Source organism: Varroa destructor, unplaced genomic scaffold, assembly GCF_002443255.2.
Source record: "Varroa destructor unplaced genomic scaffold, Vdes_3.0 BEIS01000005.1, whole genome shotgun sequence".
NCBI lineage: Eukaryota > Metazoa > Arthropoda > Arachnida > Mesostigmata > Varroidae > Varroa > Varroa destructor.
In genome coordinates, this window is record NW_019211458.1 from 25,752,253 (window position 1) to 25,772,101 (window position 19,849).

The 19,849-nt window shown below is 42.3% G+C and overlaps 1 protein-coding gene across 6 annotated transcripts in view; it reads right to left on the reverse strand.

The window, feature by feature from the left end:
* Positions 1–6: 6 nt before the first annotated feature.
* Positions 7–19,849, reverse strand: part of LOC111251449 (aminopeptidase NAALADL1-like) — a 52,184-nt gene continuing 32,341 nt past the window's right edge. For 5 of the 6 annotated variants that reach the window (XM_086990045.1, XM_086990047.1, XM_086990046.1 and 2 more), the window contains 11 exons: positions 16,808–17,013; positions 13,377–13,600; positions 12,690–12,887; positions 12,140–12,383; positions 11,460–11,552; positions 10,406–10,491; positions 5,617–5,702; positions 5,187–5,370; positions 3,859–4,412; positions 3,495–3,672; positions 7–1,709 (listed from right to left, as the gene is read on the reverse strand). In XM_086990045.1, coding sequence (XP_086846171.1) covers positions 1,381–1,709; positions 3,495–3,672; positions 3,859–4,412; positions 5,187–5,370; positions 5,617–5,702; positions 10,406–10,491; positions 11,460–11,552; positions 12,140–12,383; positions 12,690–12,887; positions 13,377–13,600; positions 16,808–17,013 — 2,382 coding nt within the window. In that variant the 3' untranslated portion in view covers positions 7–1,380. The remainder of the gene's footprint in view (positions 1,710–3,494; positions 3,673–3,858; positions 4,413–5,186; positions 5,371–5,616; positions 5,703–10,405; positions 10,492–11,459; positions 11,553–12,139; positions 12,384–12,689; positions 12,888–13,376; positions 13,601–16,807; positions 17,014–19,849) is intronic. The other variant, XM_022808025.2, reaches the window with a different exon arrangement.

Genomic DNA, 19,849 nt, shown 5'->3' on the forward strand with positions numbered 1-19,849 from the left:
TATATATAATCATCGTATGTGGATGCGTTTTACGTAACTCGCAGAAGCGGCCATTTTTTTTTCTCATCTTTCTTTACTGTTAACCCCTTACTAGACTCGTATAATCAGTGTATGAAAAATATATATGTATATATATGCAAATTGAAGCAGTAAATAAATTAACTTTATATTTTGATCGTTTCGGTTGTTGTAGCACATGTTTTAGGCCATCTAATGAGACGAATGGCGCGCTAAGATGTAATCTAAACAAATAGAAGGTATCCAAAAAGCTTCAGATCATTATCGGAGTAAGGGCAAATTACGAACAAAAAGTCAACTCTTATATAGATGTGTGTGTGTGTGACTGTATACGTATAGGAGAAAAACAGTTAACGTCAGCGTACCTGTTAACGTTTCTGTATTTCGCTTCAGACACTCGCTTATGTTTGATCATAATCCATGAAGCGAACAGTCCAGTAACATTTTATTCATTCATTTGTACAGTAGAACAGCGACTAGACAAACGCTTGCCGTTTTACATTGAACCCAACTCCCTGACCCAAAATTGACATCCGTTCTAGTATTCGCTCACAAGATTGTACTGATATCAGTTTGTGTGTTCTTCTATCTAAAACGACCCGTAACTGGAACAGATTATCATTACTAGTGACTATTTGTAGTTTGCTATTCCTGAGTCATTCGGCACGCAGGAATCGTGCGCTGTTAAAGCTGCCAGCACGCGCACACCTGAACGTGGCTTTTGTTTAGATAGAAAGAAGGCCTGTTGCAGGCTACTTGGAACTTATTCTGATAATTGTTGATTCGATAGTATACTTTACTGAAGTGCTAATTAAAATTGAGCCATCCCGCCATTGCTGCTATCTTCATTTCGTTAATTCCCGTTACTATAAGAGCCATAATTATCATTACTATCATCATATTAACTAACTGGAGACAATAGATCGGTCGATTTTTTGGGTTGAAACATTTTTCGTAAATGGAATAAGAGATGCTCTATGATTGTCCCAGATATATTCCGCTTTAACCGACCGACCAGGCATTTAACCCAATACTGATTCTAAATTAAATTCACTTAGGTTTAGACGACGCTGTTTCCCTAACAAATTTATACGCTCCCGACGCCGATCAGGGATACCGTCTATGACTGCCTTCGCTCTGAAATCAACGAACATCATCAGCAAAGTTACTGCGCCATTTTGAATCGCGGGCATCAGTTATTTAATCTACTGCGACGATCTGTCCAGCAGAGTTTCTGGATTAACAAGGATCAGTTTCTTTCTAACAAGGGTGCTCTAGACTGATGGAAATTTGAATGGCTCCTGTTACTATAATCGAAGGCTGCTGCGAAGCAGACGTCCTTCCTGAACTGCCGCTTCCGTTCTAGCTTGTTGACCTCGGGGAAGTCGTACCTTCCGGCACACGCAGGAGGCTCCGATCTAGCACCCCCGAGGCGGACCTCAGGGCGTGAAGGACTAACGAGAGATTTTCTCGTACGTAACTGAGTGCCGGAGAAGTGGGCCTCTTGCGCGCCTGTCGAATTGCAACGACTAAGTGAGGGAATAGCGCGCCCCGACTGTCGTCTTCATTGTCTGGTCCGTAAACGAGGTGCCGCTGGTGAGGGTGACGAGGATAACCGGCCGGTAATAGGAAGCTCCGTTCGAGTTGCATAACTCGTTCGTTGTACTCCGCGACGGTCGTAGGGGCCAGTGCTGGACAGATGGAGATTATGAAACAGGAAAAATAGTTGCGGTAGTTTCCGTGATAGCGAGATATGTTGAGACGTTTAATGCTGGCCAAGTGGACCATCTATAGTTCTATATAATATGGATTTTCTAGTAATTAGGGAAAGCGAAGTAGTGTCATTTGGTGCATGTGTGTTTATTTATGAGAAGGGCATTTCCTCTGACACGAAAACTAAGCAAGTTCCTGGTCCGTGTGAGTGCAATTTTTCAAAAAACAGATTCAAAAAAGAACGCTAAACGGTCACGGCATGCAAGATTCTCCTACCATATGTTAAGTCGTGCGGGGGTCCCAAATAAATTAATTTATGCTGTACTTATGGACTTTGCGCCTAATGATGTAGTAGTAATAACAATGAATGTAGGCCGTGTTTGATCTGATAGCAACGGCGCTACAAAATGATAGGATTACGTTAAACGATGGAGACTTGCCGCCGTCTGTTCAAATCTCTAAACTGACAGGTGATCATCCAAGTCCTCCTCTCTTTATTATCATTCTATTGTTAAAGACGTTATTCGAGAAGATTCCTGGGACTGAAAACCTTGTGAAAGTGCTTTCATGTGCAGACAACCTAGTTGTCTATGGAAATAACAGATTCCAGACACAGAAAGTTCTGTCTAGATGGTATACAGCCGCCACACAGCTCTGATTCGGTCAGACTCACAAAGGAGCAGAGTGGCCGTTTAAAGTATCCTAGTCATATTAAGTAAGTCCTTAAAATACGTTGACAGGATTCCGCATCTAGGCCTGTTCACACTGTACCACTGCCGTAGCTTCGTATCCGATGAAAGACGCAGGAAGGGACCATATACGTCGGTTACTATAAAAAGTCTGCAACGTCTGTCCATCCCAGTTCTTCTACGCCTCTTCGATTTCCAGATCTCTCCAGTAGTAGTTTGCTTATTGGCCTAATAAGGCAGCATCTGACCGTAGATTATATCAGATAGCCAAACTGGCTAAGGATGTCATTCGTGAAACGCGCGTTGAGATTGCACCATCTAATGTGAATGATTCGCGTACCTTTTTGCCAACACACGGTTTGTTGCCGGAAAACTCAGGATGCGCTTAAACGCATTCTGACCTTCGGCGCGCTCGTGCCTTCGCAAAACGTCTAGGTAGCTGGAAATGAAAATTTGTGGAAATCGACCCTGATTTCCTAAGTACTTGAGCGATGATAAATGACGCGTGAAGGAAGCTAGGTTATTCCAATGGTCATGCGCCATTGTTTTATCACGTGCTATGCACCACATCAGGCCTTCATGAACCCATCGGAAACTGTCTGCTCAAAATTCGCACGATGCCGCCAGATACAGTCTTTAATTAACCTTGCATGGCAAAGATATGTTATTGTATGACTTTGTGGATCTCGTATCACTGTACGTATCATTAATATGATAATAGTTGTAGATGAAAGTTTTTACTTAATTGGGCCTGTGGTGTACGATACATTATTTTGTTAGGAATTAAATTTTTTATCCGGAAAAATTGATGTGCCTAATTAAATATTATATTTATCTATATATAATTATATATAAAGAATTGTGCTGGTTTAATCCCTGCAGTAGATTATTGTTCAGCTTCAACGTGAATTAAATGAGTGTTACATTTTTTTACACTCAACGCAAATACCTGTTTGTAGACATATACGAAACTTTAACCCACTTTCCTTAAATGTAATAATGGCCACTCGGAATTAATGACCCTGTGTATTAATCGACTTAACAATATGAAATGGCCTGCTGTGTGATACTCACTTTGTTGGTCCTTAACAATGTCCTCGTATTCTTCTTGAAAATCCCTACAAGCAATCGTAAATGCTCTCACTGCAGCCGCTAAAACGTCCATTCGTAAATGATACGAGCGAAAGAACTCGCCATACCGACGTTGAAATGGCGCAAAGTCAGCCGAAATCTGCTCGGCATAGTCGGTTACCTGCAAAAAAAAGTAGGGCCAGTTAGGCCATGACGACTGTCGCTACTATTACTAACTTTCAAATACGCCCGCGTTTTCTTGAAATCACATCTTCGTGATTTTCTAATGTTGACACACATTTCATGCATAAATCTTCAAATCATGTCTATCTTTGCACCAGGGTCATCGCACCTCATCTCCCTTTACCTTAATTGGAAGTCGAAGGCTATCGATGAGAGCCAGCGAAAAGACGGCCACGAGTTGTGCAAGCGCGGCAGCAGCATGCTGTCCGGGATCGGCGTATCCAATCAAATAGTCGAGATCGTCATAGGCTGTGCGCGCCGCAGGGTAATCATAACGACCGTCTCGCGCAACCAACTGAACGTGGACGGTAGAGGTGCCCAGGAGCTGGGCGAACGGCAACAAATCTGCGCAACCGCCAGCCGGGGGACTCATTTCAGGTCGAGGGTTGCGTATATTTGATGGACGCAAAGTACCCCGTCTTGCCCAGCTTGCATAGAGACTTGGAGGATTGGATTGCATGGGGGAACTCGCAGGACGTGAGTATAACCGCCCCTGGCCAGCATCCGATGTCCCATCCTTCTCCGTTTTTTTTTCGCCAGCGACACGTCTTCCATCAGCGCCATTATCGTCGTCTCGACTTTCCGCTTCAGGTGATCCGACTTCTGGTACCTGTTCCGCCGCCTCACTGAGAACCTGTCGGAGAAGTGGGCTGCCCATCACTTGTAAAGTTCGGTTTCCTGCAAGACCACAACAATACATGCTAACAGGCGACCATGACGCTTCCAAGCAATGTGCAACCAATCTCTGAACAACGAAGACTGCTTAAGTTATAACTTAAACAAACATCTGTATAACTGAGCATAGATTTGGATTGCGGTAACCCCAGATTTTATTGCAAACTTTAATATGGTAGCTGCGCTGGAGATTCAACAGTCAATACTTTATTTTGCAGACCTCATTTTGCAATGCATCTACTTCTTTACATAATTGCTTCTATTCCTGCACACGCTATGTGAATCATGTAAAAGTTTTTTTACTAAGATGATTTTTCTTCGTCATAGTTTATAGCAAGAAAGCTTTATGTATACGGAAATTTGTTAGAGGATGCTGCAGGTGCAGTCTGATGATTGGATAAACATACGGGCAATGTTTGCTTTATCGATTGAAAGTTTGTACACGCAGAAGTTAGTAGATTTGTAACGTTTTTCGAAGTTACAAGGGATAAAGCTAATCAGATAGGAAGCCATGATGTCGGTCACAGGAATAGATGCGTTGCAATGACAGTGATTAAACAAAATTAAGTGAATCTGTATTACTTTGTTTTTGTAACCTCAATTAGCTTCACATTCACCTTTTTTTTTTTTTCTAAACAAAAGGACCCACGTTCTTCTACGTTTATATACTTGTTCTTGCTTTTATGTTTGTACTAGATAAGAAAGTCTTTCGGTCGGACGAGTGTTCCAACGAAGTCATTACTTGTGAGTCTCTCAAATTGCTAGAATGGCACTAACCTGTTATCGCGCGATCCAATGAGATATATGCAATGATCCGTTGACCCAACTCTTGCCCGTATTTTTGCACAAACTCCGTGCTACCGACCTGGCCAAATTCGGCAGCGTCCCAGGCGGCGAATACCAAAGTTCGTTTCGGTCGCCAACCCTCGATGCGAACCAGGTCAGAGAACATGCGTGCTACCTACAAATATGATTATCGATCGAATCTTTTATCAGCTCGAAGTATGTACCTTTGAGGAAAACTAGCTAAATAGTGAGTGAAAAGCCCAGCACTATGCCACATCGGTAACGGCAAGACTGCACCTCGGACCTGGTCAAGCAATGTTACTAATAATACGAACTTGAAAACAGATACCAATGTGCATAATATGTTTCGCTTTTTCTAGATTTCTGAAAAATGTAAAAATATGTGCCAATGCAAACTTACTTCCATCAGGACAGCCATTCCGGTTCCTGGATCTGCGGCTCCATGTGTCCAAGCGTCATGATGACAACCAATGATAAGGTAACGCCCTGGTAAAGGATTGTTTGTAGCGTTGAACATAGCGTGGAATTAAGCATATATCTCTGTGATTGTTGCTTCACGATTACAAATATATATGAGCTCTGTCGCGTCGGTGGTGGTGTTATTTGAAAAGCGATATCTGGCGGTTGTTGATGTGCTAAGACCGCTGTAACGTCTCTATTCGGATGGAACGCCCTAAGATAACTAAAATTTCAGCAAAAGTCGTTCTAAAAGCTTTGATGCGAAAAATTCCTTTCGTAGTAGCAGGGCAATTACGAAAGAAGTTGATAAAATTATAAATTATGCTGGTGTTGCTCAGTTTGTGGCCATTATATTTACACGGAGCTAACTGTCCACGATCAGCTTTCAGGAAAGCTGGCTACAAAGAAAAACTCGATTTTGGGTGCCATGCGAACGGACGTAAGGAAATTTACTCTGTCATATTTCTATCTGTGAAGCTCTATTGGCGTGAAACGGCACTGAAAGTAGCTAGTTACGGCATACGACATACGACAGTAGTAGCATCTATGGCAAAGCCTAGATTAATGCCAAAGGAGGTGATGCTTTGCGGTTGGTGAGATCGGAAAGGAACTGGTGCATTGTAAATTGTTTCCAAAAGGATTGATCCGGACCTCTGCTGTTGAGAACTTGCAAGACGACAACGAGCCACAAAAAATAAAGCGACCGAAACCAGTGAGCGGAGGTGACAGCGTCTTTTGCCATGAGGACGCCACATAAATATACACGTTTAGCTACTAGGCAAAAATTCAGAGGATTCTGATAAAAAATTTGAATGCACCTGCCGTATAGCCCGAACCTTGATCCGCTAGGCTGTCAGCTGTATTGCTTTCTGCAGAACGTCCGTAATTTAATTTCGATAGAGGGACGCAACAATTACTTGCCTTTTTTTTTGCCCGGAAATCACAGATGTACAATAGTGATAAAGTTATGATGTCACTGTAGTAAATGTTATTCTAAAATAATATTTTTTTTGTTTTAATTTTCCCTCAAAAACGGTCGATACTTTTTTCGACAACAAAACAAAAAGTATATATATATATGCATGTGGGTGAACGTTTCCCATTTCCAGTCATGTAGCTTATGATATGTATATTCTGCTCGGTCATAGACGGAATTGGTAATTGGAAGTTGGCTATCGAAAACTTGGATACTGTATGGCGTTTCGTAGTTAGATATTAGAGTCAGTAATTAGCTATGTAGTTTGACAAAGAAGGTTTTCAAGCAAAAGTATCTATAAGTTCCCCAAAGGGCGAATCGTTCCTGCTTCTTCGGCTCGCATGTGGACTATTGTTATCGCTAATTTTTCGATACGTTGTTCATACCAAAGCAAACCTCAAGTATTGATCGGTGTAGTGAATGCTACTGATTAATCGTATTCGTACTGCTAACGCAATGCAGGCGTTAACGGCCGTCGATAATAGCATAACGTAATAACCCGAAAGCATTGTTTCATGAAAGCGTCCTTAAACTCCGGACGACCTAGGCCTGCCTAACTAACTAAGCATTATCTACGATGTATATGTATGAGACCGTAGAGCAATGGTGCCTTTCGTATGTTTACCTCGCCATGTTATGCAATACCTCAAATAATCGTACACATGAAACATTGGTGATGGTTGGATGACTAGTGTTCGGCTCGAAGTAAAGGGCGCCAAGGCGTCCTAAGGACCAAGAGTCGGATAAGGCTGCTTGATGCTGGTCCCTTCAAAGCTGCTTCCCCTACACACCGTAAACACACCCGCTCCCAACCCTTGACGGGTGCGGAGCTTGGGATCACCTCCAGTATCCATGCCCCTTGGCTTGTTATATGGGCCAAGTGGGTCGTTTGTAGATAACTAATCAGCTACAGGTATTCCGACCGCATTCCCTTCAAGCAATATACATATTATAACTATTGTAGATAATAGTGGCCCTCAACGACTATTACCGTCGCCATCTTGACTGTTCTGCTGTGTTTACCCCTAGACAGAAAAGCCAACTGGCTTAGCAGGGTTGTCGTTCCTATGTGACTTGCGTACTGACAACAAATGGCTCCTAAGCCGGAATCTCGTCATCTCTAGCACTTGGCGTCGTATATCCTGTATCTTGTGTATTAGTTTGCAGCCTCAGTCGCGCGGCTGTCTTTCCGTCCGCGTGAATATGTACATATATGTTAACGTATGCGTATGTATTGTCGAGTACGTGTGTGAATATAGATGATTGCGTTTTGTGCGATAAATGTAATGAGAGGTGTTGCAGTTGGGGTATTACTTTGCCGCCAATAGACACCTGCCGCCCTGATCGACCAGGTTTCCGTTTTGCCGCGCCACGTTCCCACTGTTCGATGAGCAACACGGCGCCCGTCGTGGGAGAGGACCGCCCACCTCATGTTGCGCTCGTTTCCATTACCGTCAGTCGGGAACTATTTAACTTAACTATCCACTAACACTCTGTTATCCCGTAAATCGTTATACTATCAATGGAAAGGCGGGATCTGCGCAACAGCATCCCAACAACAGCTACCCGGCACCGACAATGCACGGGACCGGTACCAACGAGGTTATTCAACGAGGTCGTTCAACCCGAACAACCAGTCATAGGCAGACTATCGTGGAACGACGGGCTTTGAACAGAGCGAGAGCTACAGGCGAGAAGGAAACCAGTTAACGCGCTAATCCCTGACAGCTTTATTGGATCACAGTTTAAGTACCAGTGGTAATTGATTGTTGTATCACGAATCCCCATCATTGTGCGGTCAATGTAAAGAGTAAGCGAAACAGGTACTGTCAGAGAAAAGGCAAGGGAGAAAAAGCTCAGATCCATCTCATCGTCATTTCTTCGAGTAGTGCTCGCCTGCGTAGAGCTCGCTGAGGGTCGCCGGGAGTTGAAGCTAATGCGATTACTACAGCTACTAATGACCGGTGCTGACGAAGCTCTGCTTCGCGGGAATTTACATTGCCTCACGGGTTGAGTCAGTGGGGACTAGAATGAATGGCTGATTAACGAAAATGCACCCATGCATGTATAAACAGGGAAGGCCAATGTCCCTCTCGCTGTGCTATACGCTAGGCTTCCGTAACAGGTAATAAAATAAAATAAATAAATAAAATAGCTACCACTTGTACTGAAGCAATTTATACTGAAGCCTTACCAAGCTTTTTTTTTTATTCTTGTTGTTGTTGAACCTTTTGTTTGTCGTTATCATCGAGTTTTCTTCTTTACACATACGTTTCGGGTCACACAAGTGTCTGATAGAAGTACCTACATAATTATGTTTGTTGTGGATTGAAGCAATTCGATAGTTTTCGCAAGCAATTGGCTGAAAGCGAACGGCAGGTTGATCCTTCCCGCCTCCCTAGAGCTGAAGAGATGATCGGGTTCTTGTTACAAGCAGCTGTTGACGCAGCAGCGTCCGATACCGACGTGTTTAGTGGAGAAGCGCGCTATTCTCTATGCTCCGTTGCTCACGTTTTAGCCAATCTAGTAGGACAATTGGAGTCGAGTATGGTACCGATACTTTTTCTGAAGGCAAGTTAAGTATGCGGGGCAAGGTACCCCGGACACAGCATAGCACAGATAGCGTATTCGACGGTAAACTGTCGCATGATTAGTCGCCGCCATAGAACCGACGAAAACCGACATACTAGTATTAGGGCTGGACCATCCTAATCATCGGCTAGAAACAGTGGCAGCCCCAGCAACAGTAGGCGTCGCGGCCTTCCGATGGAAGGATGAACCTTGCGGAATCGGCGAACGAAAGAATCTGCATGGCGAACCAAGCAAGCTGATGGAACTTGTTCCACAACGCTATCATAAGTGAAGTGAAAAGTGAAACTCCACGTCTTTGAGCGTTCAGCCCATCTCAGATATATTCATTTATGCTTTGAGATTCATCCGAATGTTCCGAGTACCTAGAAGTTTCAATATATTCTAAATTTATTCATTGTACGCACGCCTAGAAACTTAAGCTGATAGCGGCCGAATCGATAGATTGTTCGTTAACAGGAGTTAAATTAAAAGTGAATTTTCCAGAACAGTCTGAATCCTTGCGATGTCTCCTGACTAACAACCGGGCATTGCAATTTCAAAATATCGCAGCTTGCTAGCACTGCTTGTTCGTTCAGTAACATGTATCCGTAGACGGATAAACAACCTACATAATAGAGAACATTAATGGAATAGTTTTTCAACTCATTTTTAAAGGCTATAGAATATTGATTATAGGCCAAGTATGAAAAGGCTACGGTGCCCTCAATAGGCTGTCTCTTCGCGATAGATCTCAGCTGTAAATAATCAGCGTTCAAATGACTGTACAAGCGATTACGTTACTGTTAGTGAATGGCTTTGCACAAACGGAGCGTCTCTGTTTGGCGAAATAGTGGAAAATGTCTCCAGATTAGAGGATAGAGGCGGCGGGCTATTCGTAGCTAATGAACTTGATAGGCGATAAATTGTGGCACATCTCGATTGTTTTGGTAGGTATTACTAACAAAGGGTTTCCCCGAACCCCTGCACTTGCACTTAATTAACACAAAATACTGTTCCGCTTTGTTTTTTTCTATTAGAAGAAAAATAGTGTGCATAGCGACGTTTCAGAACGGGTCGCGAGCCACCTAAACCATCCCTCACAACATATATAGTGAAGCTCAATTGGGGTAGATAAATCATCCTTCTTCAAATTCATCTTCTAACTGTGTTTTGTTTAACTTACCTGGCTCGTATGTACCGGGAATAAGTCCGATGACGTTGTGAACTGCCATCTCTCTAAAGAGATTGAATGAGGACAGCTGAATTTCGCTAGAGGAACGCAATGTTATGAATTTAGCTTTTATTAAAATTCGGATAATTTTTTAGTAAATATTTATTTTCTTAGCAAATTTAAATATTTATTATTATATAATGCGCAGTCGGCTTCGAAGCCGAAAAAATTTTGAAAGACAAAGTCATATAAAGTGATAACACTGATATACGCTTTTTATAGAGCTGAGAGAAAAAACGTCTATTTTGCGATTTTTATGTATTACATTATACAGTAAAACATTAGTATTAGAGGAACGTCCAGTGTTCTCCGCAGATTAATGTTCTTCTAAATCGCACTAATGATCGGTTTCAATTGTTATGCGAAACTGCTAACAGAGTCCCAAATGTGCATGTAACAGAATGGCGGCGTGCTTTATTAAGTATCTTCATGTACTCATGGTAAGACTGTCCTTGTCTTCAGAATTATACCTGATAATTTCTCGGTTTCTCATATAGAGATTGCACAACTACGTAGATTCGATTTCTTGAATAATATTAATAATGCATCGAGGTGTTTTTGTAACTTTCAGAACAATAAAGTTGAAGCCAAGTCAGGATAGACAGAGCTTGAGGTTCTGAACGATACTGCAGCATATATAGTTGATATTAGCGATGTGTGTTTTCCAGAATTGCCGTTCGGATTCTAGTGGTAGCAGATATGCTATTTCAAGGTAACAAATGACGATACACAGTAAAACGAGTTGACAGTATCGGGTACCTTGACATAGCTTTCACGTTAGGGTCAAATAAAACAATAACCTTTTAATTATAATAATAATAATAAAGGTAGTAAGTATCTAGTGGAACACGCACGATCAGGGTAGGTTTGGGAGGAAGTTCACTTTTCTATATATCTTTTATAAATCAAATGGTGCATCTAGGCCTTTAGCGTTGAGCAAAACGAAGGCTATGCTCTAAAAGGTATTCGACTGTACCTAAAATACATGGGTACAAAGTAGACTTACACTTCCGCAGCATCTTTATAACCAGGCCCAAAAGCAAAGGTAATATTGAGTCGGCCTTGCCATTGGACCGGAGCGACAGGTCCTCCCATGTCGCTAGAATATGACCAGGAAAGCAGAAAACTCACGATTAGGTTTATGGGAAATTTCAAAACTACTTGATTCACTTCTCATAGTTCACGGAAGTTTCTTTTGATCTAAGTCACTTTGTGTTCACAAACAAAAACGACAGCCGAATTAAAACAAAAAATATTAATTTATGCACGTCTGTACGAGTTAAGTTTAGGTCATGCGCGCACATGTTTCTGGTTAAATGTCCTGCGTAGTTTAAACTGAATATCTGTCCAAGAATAAAACTTGACCCGGAAAAATGCAGCGTACACAGGATAAAATTCTTGTTGTTTTTAAAATAAATCATATAGACATATGGTAACCCGGTGTAATTTTGCTTATAACACAAGGATATATAAGCGGATGAGCAAGAACACTGAAATCTATGTGATTTCAACTTAAGTAGAGGAAACAATCAATTTAAGTTTTAGTACGGCTTTACGAATAATATCTCAATACCGACCAATTTTACAATTATCAGGTAACCAAATAATAATAATAATTTAGTAAAGAAACGCAGGAATAACTCCATTGTATATTTTACGTGAACGCCTACTGAACTGTGTCTGTACCGAAGGAAATGCTGAGCATCTCCAGCGCTGATCGGCTGCACCGGTATAGCGGGTAATTGGACGTCGGCTCGTGGGAGACGGTGCATGTCGGAGCTGGCGGGAAGAAATGGGGTCGCTGGATCCCCGGGAAATGACTTGAGACTCGCCCGTTCGACCGCATCCCACGGAACTGGGGGGCTGCCTGACTCCAGCGGGTCTACTGATTCCCATTCGGTATCGAGTGGATCACCATAAATAAGGACACCTTCATTGATAAGATCAAAAATAGCAGAACATAAAAGAATATGTATGTATCAAGATCGCTGAAGAACAATATATATATATATATATATTGTTTTTTACAAGTACAAACGTAATTTACTTTTAAAAAAATCTAAGGACCTTATCATCCGTCGGAATTATGCCGACAGAAAATGATAAGCAGTACAGTCTAACAACCAATGTTAGTGAAGGCAACTTTCCCTAGCACACTGTATAGGAAACTCAAGTCCATCGTTCCTCTGCAAAAAAACCATTTTGTTGCTACATTAGTGTTAACTGTCATATATACCTTTAACGCCGTTGTCCTCGGCTCTCTTAATCTTTGCCAGCAGTTCACCTTTTCCATAGCGCATAATGGCTATCGTTCCGTTTAACGTAACTCCTCGCGACTTTAACATATCAAAATCCTCAGGCTGGCCGAAGTGCACATAGACCGGCTTACCCCGTACCTTTCCCGGTGACGAGTATGCCACGTATGGCTGAGTTTCTATAGAAGAAAAACAATTCGTGATTGGATGCAGAAATTTTGCTGCTTTCATCAATACTTCATAATGGTTCGTTCTTTTCTAGACGAATGCGTTGACCTCAGAAACTAGTTTTGGGCACTGCAAACGGTTTCGCAGATTCCCGAAGCCGTAGCGTATCTCTTCTTCAGCATGTCATCTTTCGCAGGTAGAACACGTAAATTGTGCCCGTCACAATACTTGCTCAGGTTTGCCGTTCGCTTCGAATTTAAATATGTCAAAATACAATGAAGATAATATGACTAATATCGAAGTCAATATAACTCAAAGTTAGAACAGCTTCTTTGCGGAAGATTACGCAGAGAGGTTCGAGTCATCGATCCTAATCATTTCCACAGCAAATAATGGCTAATTTCTGTTTTGCCAGGTGAAGTTTCTGTCTCGAGTTAAACACACACATCCTGTCAATGTAACTTAAGCGAGTCATAGATGCTACTCCGCGAGACACTCACCTAGTTGATTGTCCCGCGTCGTGGTGGTCAACTGGAATAACACCCTAGACCCTCTCGTAAGTCGAACCTCGTTTGCCCGTTCCATATCTGGATAGGATAGCAACGGACGAAACTCTTCAATTCGTAGTCCTTGTAGTTCCTGAGTCTGCCATGCGGCTCGTATCTTGCTAGCCAACGTGGCACCTTTGTCCGAACCGCCCACGTGGAACTCACGTGTCATAGTCCTGCAAATGCAATTTAACTCGACATGACATTATTGTGTCACGATTACAGCTGTCAGATCCGCTTGCCCTAAGTCGCCTCCTTCATATCGGCCGGATGCATACAACTGCTACCTCATCAGTGGGAGAATATTCATCGTCTGGCAACAGTCGAAATCAGTATAAGGGCTATGTGGTCAGGAGTCCAATGGTTCTCAAAAACGGTAGCGGCAAAGCCGGGAGCGAATGTATGCCCCAGTAAATTTCCGGAAGGGCCGATATCGAACACCGATACCGATATGGCTAGCGACCTAGCCCCATCCGATCGAACCGTATTTGTGGGTTGTCTATCCAAGCGAGGAACGGAAGTAACAAAAGAATTGCCGAGACAACTAACATAATTGCGATAGCGAAACTGCAACTGAAGGAGGGAATGCTTTCGTACGAAAGGTGCCTTTCAGTCTGCCACCTGCCAGCAACTGTCACGAGGACGCGAACTTGTACAAGAAGAAATAGTGCTAGTTTGCGAATTCAGTGAAGCTATGCAGAAATTACCTTGTCGATCTCGTTGAAGCAAGAGGCATGCCTCAATCAAATTTAATAAATCAGAGGGGGAGAGAGAGAGAAATGCTTAAGGGTAAAACACTGTTGGAACGGACGGTTCCTGTTGAAACTGTATGCTTCAATGCGTTCACGCTCTGCTCCGAGTGCGGGCGGCTCTTCTATCGAACTTACAATAGATAACAAACAACCTGCAGGTTCTATTATACCAAGTGTAATTTATGACAGTTTAAGTATTAAAAGTTCTGTTAATGAATTTCTAAATATGCCCAGGATAGCAAGGAAGAAAAGCGGAGAAATTTAGATTGGCACTCGAAGTATACGTACGACTTATTTAGAATATATTATAAACAAATTAGAATCAAGTACAGATTGTCTTAATCATATAACTGAGCTCTTGAAAATTTCGACAAACACCACTACTTGTATTGATTCATCGTTATTGATATATAGAATATTTTATCTGCAGCTTACCAGTTATTAAGTAGTCATATGTATTTACTATTCGCTTTGAAGGCTATGATTCGATTCCTCTCGTCACAATATACATATGTTCAGATAATTAATTTGACTAATTAACGTCCGTCACCCTATTATCGCTCAATAACTAGCGAGTGATAGAAAAAGAATCTTACGTCTATCTACGAGCGGTATTGGCGCTAAGTAAACGGCTGGCTCTTTCCGGCGCGAAACAAGGTTTTTCTATGCCAATTTCAAGCTTAGATTTAAACCTACGTCACGAGTCCTTATGTCGTTAAGGCAAAGACGTTACTGAAGTAAATTCTACTACATCGCATATGTATATGAAGGTGTAAAACATCTGTTTATACAGCAACCTCTTTATATTCCGTTGACTGCTACATTTCATACGTGACTATTTAGCAAATCGTTCCCATATTAATGAACACGTAACGAGAAGGAAAAACGCTCAAGTGTGCTTCTGTTCCTACCCAATTTCAGACACACATCAAAGGCCCTTTAGCAGCTAATTAACGTGGCCGCACCAAGCATTGTTGCATTGAGAATGGACACCCCGGGAAGCGCCTATTGTTCTGAAAAGTAAAGAGGGCCTATCTCTAGGGGGTCGAAAGGCGACATTGTTGTTGTTACCATCGTCGCCGGAAGTCAGTGTGCTTCCATAAACCTAAAATATTTTACCTCGTTTTTCCGGGATGGCCTGTCACCAGCAGAATATACGAGGGTTCACCAGCTTTGTTGAGGACTAGTTAGGCAACTATATAACTACGACGTACGACGAAATCAGCCAGTGTAGCGAGATTAAGTCTTTCATGGCCTGTTTCATCCCTTTGCGCCGTTCCCATACGAGGGCAAACATTCAATAGCTTTTTTACTCTCTCTTCAACATTAGCTCTTACATGCTACTGACAAACAGGCCGTCAGCAGGCTTCGGTCTTAGCGTCGATAGACTCAGAATACCTCCGTCTTTCACTTGAGCGTCTAATTGCTACCACAGCTGCTTGTGAAGGAAATTGTACACCATCCATGCCTCCGCCATTGGTGCTAGTGCTGCCGCTGGTGGCAACGTGCGTAAGCACCACTCATTACTCCCGTGAAGTGGCACTAAGAAAGTCAGACGAAACCAAAGGCTTAGGCAGCTCGACCCAGTTAAACTTGTGAGGAAGTGACAGCAGCAGCGACGGGGACGACCAACAGGCCAAATAAGTAAACGAACCTAAAAAAGGGCTAAGCTTTCAACCAGTTTTCTTCTTCTGTTTACCAATAACATTGCTCTATATTTAATCGTTTGCTTACGCTGCCTCCCTCAGCTGCCACCCTGGCAATTTTTTGCAAAACAGATCAGAGTTTTTGCTGCTATCAAAGTTGAACCGTTTCGAAAAAATAAGAACACAAGAGGTGTAAAGTCAAAGAGGACTTGATGGGGCTGGACTTCAGACGAACATTAGGTGTTGGAGAACTGACACATCGGTGCATCTAGCGGCTAGGGGGCACCGACAGTAGCAGATGTGACAACAGCAGCAGGTGGAAAGAAGTGCGGGTGATCGCAAATGATTACAAACTTTTACTGTCTTCACTGTATCGTTTCGGTCGAGTTGCTTTTTCTATTTGTTATTATAACAAAGGAGGCAAACGAGAAACAAAGGACGAAGAGAACATCGAAACAAACTGAGGGGTTGAAGGGGGGTGCAGGCGAGATAAGCGCACCCGAGCAGCTTATGGCAGCAGAACAGAGATCCGAAATCCGAAAATTCATGAGCTAACACTATTGCCATACCTAGCCATCTGAGTGCAGAACCGCAGCGCCACCCGTGGCGGTCCGATACACCCAGTAAAATTAAGATGAGTGCTTTTTTTCTAACGGCTCCTCAATATCTTTTTCTCTTTTGACAGTTTCGGTTATTATCGCAAGGAAGTTGTAGATGATAGCTTTTACGAAAATTTACCTAAGTCGGAATGTACTAGCCTAAACAGTGTATGCGTATCTGGCCGCATAAGTGTTTCTGAGGTTCGGTAACACGGCTTCAACAAGGTATGGGTAAGCCCATAGTGTATACAAGTTATGTATATACGGAATAAACAATGTAACTGGACCAACCAACCAATCCTTATTGAATTTGGGCTAAGTATTTTGTTGCAGTAAACGTGTAAGTGACAATGGCCCGATGCGCGTGCAAAGGCTGTAATGCTTACCATAACCAGCTGTGTATGTTGTCTCTGCTAACAGATTTGACTAGCTTCCTAATGAGACCCTCACGTGGGTAAAGGCTCAACTGTGGCGGAAGGTCCTCGCAAGATCCAGGTTCGCCTGTGAAACTACCTCTTCTCAGCTGAATCTGCCGTCGGGTCGAGTAACCTAGTATGAGGCCAAGACAGAATACACAAAATACCCATAACGCCTGAAAAAAGAAATAGAATAAAAATGAAATCATCATACTTATTTTTTGCTTGTTTTACGCAACAGAGAAATCCTTTGGCATAAATTGAGTTGACTTCATGTAATTTAATTTTCTGTACACTGTTGAAGTGGCCCACTTTCAGTTGATATTTGATTATTCATAAAATACTTCATCTGTGGACGAGCGATCGAACTCACTGCTATGACCTCCCGAATTCAGTCTTCACCTTGAAATTCAACATCTATTCAAGAAGAGTAAGCATTTTACATTTTGTAATTTTAATAATTCGTTATAAAATTTCCGTAGACCTCTTTTATTTCACAAATTATTTCATTGTAGCACATGCAAGCATGTCTACAAAAGACCAGAAAGAGATAGCTGGGATAGAACCAACATTTACTTAACGCTATCGCTCAAAAACTGATATCATGAGAAAGAAATAAAAAAAAACTATACTAATATGTTCAGTAAAGTATCTTTTGCTATGTCGCTAAAATGACCTCATTACAATTCAATTACCTCAGCCGTTGGCCCATATAGCTTCAAAAGGTAAAGTCATTCAGGCCAAAAGTGGGGTAATGTGGACCATTGACGATCTCATACAAAGAAGTCAGAACTAAACGAAAGAAATGTGATTATGGCTAGAAGAGTCAATATGTTGCGATTTATTGCCAAGCTAGCCAGATCAGTTTGTTTCCCATAGATCCACGTGAACTACACACCTACGAGGCGCACTTTATTCGGGAAGTGGGGAAGAATAGAGCATAATAATAGTGGCAGCAAACCTTTTTCCAAGGCCCACTTGACTGAACGGAAACCTGTATAACTATCGTGCTTATGCATGACTTGTGTAGAAATAATGGTAACCAATATCATTCGCTATGTGGGGCATATGTCGACAACGTTGTCCGATCGATGTGTTATGCCAATAAAGTGCCAGCAGCCACATGTGACACACATGTTGAAAGCAACAATATCTGGTGCAGCGAATAAAACGATACGGAACCTGGTTAAACTTAACATAGGTTCCCAGTAAGTTAAATTATACTTTGAGGCTACTTAGTCGTTTCAATATCTTTGTGAACCGATGGTATTCGGCTTCAGATATGGTCTAAATGCAGTAGCCCATATAGCCCCCGTACTGATTATACTTAATGATACTTAATGTAATGATTTTTATAGGGTGGCATTAGCTTTAGATAAATTTGCCTCTGACAATCTAGTTTTGGGACAGATAAATCTGTTTATCTGAATCTGTTTATTATGAATGTTAATTCGATAATTTTGCAAAAAGAGTACCTGTGTTTCCCATATAGTCCTATAGATTTTCTTTTACTTTTTTGTATATCTTTAATTAGAAAAAAATTAACCACACGCCTTACTTATATGCAATAAAAAGTGCGGAAGATATGAAAACGTGAAATCGATGTTTTTCCTTCCAAAAACAAAGTGGCCTATGCACCTCCAGGACCTAAATGTTCCGAGTTTTATGCTCACTATTGTGTTCCATAAAACGATTTCTCTCCCTCCGTCTCACGTAAGCCTATTTTCCCATGCTCTGTGTGCATATACCTGGTATTTTTCCTTTCGACTATGTTGTTAGCTTTGTGCTGGTTGAATGCATAATGTTGGTCAGTACACCATTTCTCGATAGCTTGACTGCAAATCTTATTTAAAAATCCCGATAACAAAAGTTCATCGCTTGAATTTAATTCGGTTCCCCTAGGCGATTGCGGCTAGATTAACGCCGGTGCGTTTATTACCACATCACCAGAATCATCAGGAAAAAAAAAGGAAAGAAATCCGTTTTGCCAAACGGGACGTCGTGTATGCTAAGAGGAAAATTGATTTCATAACTAGTCGTTTCCTTTTCCATACGACTTTCTTAAACTGTTATAAATTAATACTTGGCACACGAGTTATCAGTAAGCGCTATCCGTAGCACGCAATAAAATCAGCGCGGGGAAGCAGTCCACGGTAAATATGACCAGCATTCAATTCTTCTTATATTCATATGCTCATTGGTCGTCCTCAGGGCTACCTTCTCAACAGCTGAAATAGCCAAGGGCCGGTCACTACTTTAAGAGTGAAAGCTTTTACTCCGTCATACCGCAGCCGCGGTGATGGTATGACGTTCGTTGTGTGTCTTATTACTCTTGTCTGCAGACTTCTTCTTTTCGTCCTCGTCACTCCTGACCTTTTCGCACTCCTGGGGACTCCCCCAGCGTTCTTAGGTTCGTCTTCGTTCACAAGCCTCTCCCGGAAATGAAGCCAGAGCTTTTTGTGCTTCATCACCAGCCGATACTGCTAACCGCTGTTGTGCGGGCGGTTTCGCCATGGTCAACTCCCCTAGAGCAGCCATAGCGACCGGCGGTTCTTTCATCTGTTACGTGTGACGGCAAGCATTTGGCGTTGCCCTTATTTGAGGCAGCGGTAGCAGCTCTTCACTGACTAGCGTTTTCATTATCCGTTTGCCGCCACTAAGACTGTTGTAGACAGCCAGCGTTGTACGGTTTGGTTCTTTCCAGCCCAAGCGGTACTATTCTCTAGGGTTCAGACATAGTCTTTTGCGCCAGTTACGTTCCCTCATATCCCCATTCCTAGCCCTCTTCTTCACTCTATGCCTTATATCTCTCCTAATAAGTCTCAATTAATAAGCTGCACGCCTTTGATCATTTAAGTCGCCCAAGCCCTGTTGGTACCAGCTTGCTGTAAGGCATGAACACGCTGCTGGCCCAACGTATGCTCTATGCGTCCAATATGGGCCCTGCCCAAACTGAGCGACCCTAAACCTGCACTTCAACGTCGACTTTTGTAGTTAAGCCCGCCATTGTGA